Below are 6690 nucleotides of genomic sequence, written 5' to 3'. Positions count from 1 at the left end.
AATTTATGGTCAAATCCTATACTTACAGAGTGGTAGTGCGCACCTCTAGCCACTCGACAACGGTGGTCCCGTAAAAAGTATGAGCGAGCGTAGAATTGAGTTAAATTTAAGAAACACCCAAATATTTAGATAACACTACTGAAGACAGCAAGCATGATGCAACGACCTCTATGTCACTTCAAAGAACTTACATCAGCCCGAAAGTTTGTGCCCAAATGCCTACGTTTGTATGTGCATTGTGCGTAGATATGTATGTATTTATATTTTCTAATGTACAAACATATATAGGGTAGGCCATTCCGTTGGAATTTCCGTTTAGCATGTTTTTAGGTCATTACGAAATTGAAATAATCAATCTATCAATTCCTTTTTAGAGATAAATACAGTAATTTGGTTTTGTTGTATAGTGAATTGATTTTTGCCCAAACAAGAACACTTCAAGGCTTGGTATTAATTTCTTAGGGGAATAGAAAAAAAAAACATGTGTGTTAACGAAAAGAGTTGGCAACGAAAAGTTGCCTCCACACAATCAGACAAAGTGAATAGACTGACGTTGAGCACCACTGATATTTATTTATGTACACACACACAAAATAATGGGAGTGCGATATTTTGTCTAGTGTTGACTATTTGTTTTTTGTTTATTTAATTTTTTATTATTTTTGTTTATAAAATTCTAGCTGGGGCCTATTTCATAAAAGTGACTGGTGCGACAATTGTCGATTCTTCTATAAAATTTCACTGGCAGAATTGTCGGCGACTTTTTTTCGGTTTCATATACGCTTGTAGGCAACTGTGAAAATGTTTGGAAACCGACAGTGATATTATGGAATATTGTCGACAATTGTGCTGCCAATTGTCACTCTGACAATAGCGACAAAACCAAATAGCTCCTTCGGAAAGCTTTCACAGGAGAGTTTTGTAAATTTATTTATATGGCAATTGCGCGCATTTTATCACTTTTCAATAATTTCTTAAAACTAAAACACATAATGCAAATGCAGTTATTACATATGATTTACGAAGAAATTTCATATGACTGGCGACAATTTTGTCAACGACAATTTTAAAGCCCGACAATGACAATTTGTCCCTTTTTCAATGGAATTTCCCATGGAATTTGTGAGGTGGTGACAATTATTTTTATGAAACAAAACACCCAGCAAACTGACAACATGGAAAATGCCTGTCGTTACAAAATTATCACTGACGCTTTATGAAAGAGGCCCCTGGTTATACAATAAAAACCATGGGACAAATTCATAGTCGAAATAAAGTCGACTCTGTTGGTAATTACGGCGGTTTGTACAATAACTATACAAATTTTTAATCACAATCTTTTGATATAAAGTTTTGTAATATAATGAAGAACAAGTTTCAAGTTGGTAAAAAATTCCGTTGACTTTTGAATTTGTTATTTTTTTGTCGAATGTGTTTTGTTTTTTTTTTTTTTAATTTAGAGTGAAAGTTACTAAGGCAACTTTCTATGAAAACTCATATTTTCATACAGGAGGCTATAGAGATTAAAAATTTATCGTTTCGAAAGGGTTAAAGGACCTTATTTTATAGTTTCTCGTTCATATTCAATGAAAGGAAAATTTGCTAAGTCCAAAGGATGCTCCCAAAATTCGATAAGGCCAAAAACGTACGAAATCTTTTAATATTATATTATTATCATTCCTCGCCTGTAAAATTTTTAAATTGGGACTTAGCTACTTTTCACTCTAAGCTAGCGATATGTCTATGTACATATATATTCCAAACTCTATTCTTTTAAATTGCTACAAACAACCGCTCTGTGAGCAAAGTAATAATACCCTTGTGCACAAATGCGCTCGGGTATAAAAAGAAAATAAAAAATTGTTACTATGCACATCTGTTTTTCTAAAGTTTTAAGTCGCCACAGGCATTTGGAGTTTTTACTAGTGCCGGTTTTTTGTGGCTATATTTTTGCTTAAACATAGTGTTTGAACTTATTTATAAGTGTATAGACAAACACACATTGTTATTATATTTGCATGCTGCGCTTAAAAGACTGTAAAGAGCTTAAGAGCGCACTGCCTTATTTTTTGCTAAAATGCTCTCTTAGATGGCATCTCTTTGCAACGTTGTTATGCGTTGCCAACTACGGGTACATACGGAGAGTGCGGCAAATGGTGTTCATAACTTAATTACCAGGGCCGGATCTACGGTGGGGGAAAAATAGGGGAAATATGCGACACACGAGGTTTTTTCGATTTTTATTAATTTTCTACTTTCTGCCTCTATTTCAGGTACAATGATCCCCAAATCTGGCGGCGATTATGCTTACATCGGCACAGCGTTTGGTCCACTGCCCGCTCTTCCTATATCTCTGGGTAGCGCTGCTTGTACTCGTACCAACTGGAAATGCCATAACAGCGCTCACATTCGCACAATATTTGCTGCAACCATTTTGGCCGTCATGCGATGCGCCCATTGCGGCGGTACAACTGTTGGCAGCCGTGATGACATGTAAGATTTCGTATATACCGCACTGCCCAATAACTAAGTATGAGAAGATTTTAACAATTTTTTTGTTTTGTACTTCTTTTCTCGCTCAGGTATTCTGACAGTCATCAATTGCTACAACGTACGTTGGGTGACGCGTGTCACCGACATCTTTACCGGCACCAAGGTATTCGCATTGCTTGTGATAGTCGCTGCTGGCGCATGGTATCTCTTCGCCGGCCACACAGAGCAGTGGGATGAACCAATGCGTGGCACCTTCACTGCACCCGGTTTGATAGCGCTCGCTTTCTACAATGGTCTCTTCTCGTACTCTGGCTGGAATTATTTGAATTTTGTCACAGAAGAACTAAAGGATCCATACAAGAATCTGCCACGTGCCATATGCATCTCCATGCCGGTGGTGACGCTAATCTATGTGGTGACAAATATTTCCTATTTTTCGGTGCTCTCGCCAGAGGAGATGTTGTCTTCGGACGCAGTCGCCGTGACTTTTGGCGATAAAATGCTCGGCTTCATGTCCTGGCTCATGCCGTTCTTTGTCGCCTGCTCGACTTTTGGTTCGTTAAACGGTGCCATATTTGCCTCTTCGCGTCTCTTTTTTGTCGGTGCACGAAATGGTCATTTGCCTGCGGCAATTTCACTCATCAATGTGAATTGTTTGACGCCTGTGCCATCGCTATCTTTCTGGTGAGTGTGGAAATTATTTATTAGTTTTTATTTGCTGTAATTTTGAAGCTCCTCCGCAGTGTGTCATCACCTTAGTGCTGCTCTTCATCAAGGACGTATATTCGCTCATCAACTATGTCAGCTACGTGGAAGCGCTCTTCACGCTACTCTCCGTGTCTGGCTTTGCTATGGTTGCGTTATAAGCAACCGAAAACAGAACGTCCCATTCGCGTCAGCCTCGCCCTACCAATCATTTATCTGCTGACGTGTCTCTTTCTTGTGATCTCATCCGTTTTCCAGTCACCCATCGAAGTGGGTGTAGGCACTACATTATACTCTCCGGCATTCCCATCTACTACCTAACCATACATCGACCAGTGAAATGGCTGACCGGTCTGTCACAAGCGATTAATCTTTGGTGCTTCAAAATTCTTTATTTGTATGCCAAACCAAGAAAAGTTCGATTAGTTTTTAAGTGTTGAGTTATAGGTTAAGTTAAACTAAGACGAATTACCAGAATAATGACAGTAGCGTAATTTACTGTGACAAAGTTTAGGGACAAACGCATGAATAAATTAGTGGTATTGTATAGAGGTCGGTAAAGACCTTTCAACGAAATGGGGTGCCTAGAAAATCCAATATGTGGAAAGATTTGTGTGCCTTCAAAAGTTCGGTTTTGAATTAGAAAACGAAAACAATCGAATTGAATTAATTCCCCACCTTATAAATGTGAAAAATACATACATAGACATACTATGTATACGAATGTATAAATCCGATGTAGGAGAGTNTTTTCTACTAGGTGTGCATACAGTGGCGAAAATATAAATAAGGAAGAGATATTTTAGCATTCTTTGCGTTAATTTAATATTTTATTTGTATGAACATTTGTTAAAATTCGTCGAATTTTTATAAATGTTCTACAAAGTTTGCAAAATTGATTTACATGGTTTTTTTTTTAAGATAGTAAGCTTTAATTTCATTAAAAAAAAATTAACATTTTTAACAAAGAAAAATAGCCGAAACTTACCACAATTTGCCTTCCCTATTTACATTCTCGCCACCGTATGTCTGTAGGTATGTACATACGTAAGTAAGCCGGATTACACTGTAGAGGCTCCAATACCAGTGCGATTCAAATCCATCATTGCAAAGTTAAGCTCGTTCGAAATCAATTAAAATATGAGTTTTTGAGGAAGAGTTTGTGCTCTGCTGTCAGAAATCTAATGGCGCAACGCTTACTTTTAAATTTCAATCAGCAATTGAGAATGCTAGTTTGGTTTCTCATTTCTCGACGGGCCAGTGTTCTACAATTACCAATAAGTCTATACTTTTTTGCAAAGAAACTTGAATCTACGCTTAGCTAACAGGATAATGTTTTCATTCAAATTTTAGTGTGCACACTGTCAAACTTAACCTAAGCTAAAGTAAACCATCGTTTGTTTTATACTGAAATCACTACGGAGTTGTAGTGGATAAACTCTAAATCACAACCGGCATGACTTATCCTTTTCATTTTAGCAATTAAATTTCGATTATATTTGCGTTAGTTGACTATGCATATCAACAAATTATAATACATATGTACATACATATGTACTATATGTAGTTGTATTGTAAATACTGCTATTAAGTCCGAAAATGAACTGTTTTAGTTAAACTGAATAATAAAACAGGCTATTTTGTATGTTCTAAATAGATATGTATAAGCGGAAAATGAATTGATTAAAAAGACAAATAAAAATAAAAATGTATGAATCTTTGTTATACACGACAGAAAACCAGATGTTTTATAAAACAATATCGAAATTATGTATGTAGTTATACAGTTTAATTGTAAAATATCCATATTTTTAAGAGAAAATTATACGAAAAAAACTTTAACTTTAACACGTAAAATATAATAATATAATGTTAATAAATAATAATAAATTTAAGAAATATTACATATATTTAGAAAGTTTTATAAAACAAAACTTTGGAATATTGTATATTATTAAGTTATGACAAAAGCATATTTTTTAGCCATAAGTAAATGACAAAGGAATATTTGTTAAAAGATTATGAATTTAATAATATACGTATATGTACACAAAAGCTTGTTTGTTATATGAACAATTCTGCAACTCAAATAATGAAGTTTATTAATTGAATAAAGTTGATATTTAACATATACATACATACAAACAAGATATACATATAATCCGAATAAACATTTTTGTTAAGTCTCAATTTTAGATACTCAGATAGAGAATCAGTACTTTTCTCAAATCTCATATGTTAGTTCTGTGATGAATCTCAAATAACCGTTGATAGCATTCTCAAACCAAAAAGGCGAATTTTTAACTGCCATCCTTAAATTTAAGCGCTAAGCGTTGCGTTTTCCAATGCCAACGAATGCTAGCGCGCGCTATACCCAAATCAACGCTGTGTAATTTTTGACGTTTTCTCATTTCCTCTTTCACTTTTGCCCTCTCTCTTTCATTCCGTCTTCTGCATCCAACGAACGAAATGAAATCCAGTTATTCTAATTGATATATCTGTATAGTGCTGCTTCAAAGTCGAAATAAAGTCGACTATATTGACAGCATTCGACTTTTTTGACAGATATTCTATTGAAACTTATGTCAAAAAGCTGCCCCAACTCTTAAAAAAATGCATTTATTGGAAAAATGTTCCGCATTTTTCTCCGATTCGGGATTTACATATTCAGCCCAATTATGAATACTCCCAGGGTTTTTGTTCTCCGGGAATTGGTTTCTCGCGAGAAAGGAATCCTCCAATAATTAACTCCCAGGGAGTATAAGTTTCCCCGAAAATTTGGGAGGAGGTAATTCGAACTTCGAAAGAGCTGTTTGACACTTTTTTGACAGCTCAACTTCGCAATTTAATATAAAAAATTCTCAGAGAATTTTTATTCATAATAGGAGGAAAGGGAAAAGAAAGAAAACTCCCAGGGAATCGGCCTGATTGTGAACTTTTCGCCACAAAAATGTTAAAATATTGCACTTTCAAAACCGCATAAGCCTTTTTATTATACATTACACATCAATAATTTTTTTTAACATACAATTTTTTCATTTCAAGTAAACAAATTGTTGGTCACTATCGATGCAGCAGACTATTTTTTTCTTTCGTTAGTAAATTTTAATAACCAGTCAGTAGGTTATGTCGGCAGATCAGCCACAAAACGATCAATCACAAAATGATGTTATGAAAAAAATTTCACACCAAACAAAAATTCAATGCATTTCATTTGACTCAAATGAGAAGCGATTTTCCGACAGACAAATCGCGAATAACAGCGACCGCGTGGTCGAGGATCCATTTTTCGACTGATATAGCAGACCACCGATAGACTGTGCATGTTGACAAAGATGGAACGGAACGAAATGCTACAAAATATTTTTTTTTTTCAAATACTTCTCAAATCGTTCTTAAGTTGATAAACAATGTTTGATAAAATTTTGAGAAAGTGTTTAGTTTCAAATTATAAACAATGCTGAAAATCAAATTGAGAAACAAGAATTTCTC

General features: G+C 35.1%; 1 protein-coding gene across 1 annotated transcript; it reads left to right on the top strand.

Moving 5' to 3' along the window:
* Window positions 1-1686: 1686 nt before the first annotated feature.
* Window positions 1687-3177, top strand: LOC108380983 (large neutral amino acids transporter small subunit 2-like; the record flags this gene model as incomplete). The annotated part of the gene is given in 3 exon segments (XM_017637388.1): window positions 1687-2341; window positions 2343-2493; window positions 2583-3177. Coding segments are annotated over 3 exon segments (809 nt in total), but the record flags the coding sequence as incomplete, so codon positions are not given.
* Between the last annotated feature and the right edge of the window lie 3513 nt (window positions 3178-6690).

Source organism: Rhagoletis zephyria, unplaced genomic scaffold (assembly GCF_001687245.7).
Source record: "Rhagoletis zephyria isolate East Lansing unplaced genomic scaffold, Rhagoletis_zephyria_1.1 Rzeph_scaffold_21029, whole genome shotgun sequence".
Taxonomy (NCBI): Eukaryota; Metazoa; Arthropoda; class Insecta; order Diptera; family Tephritidae; genus Rhagoletis; species Rhagoletis zephyria.
This window is presented reverse-complemented; position numbering and strand designations above follow the sequence as displayed.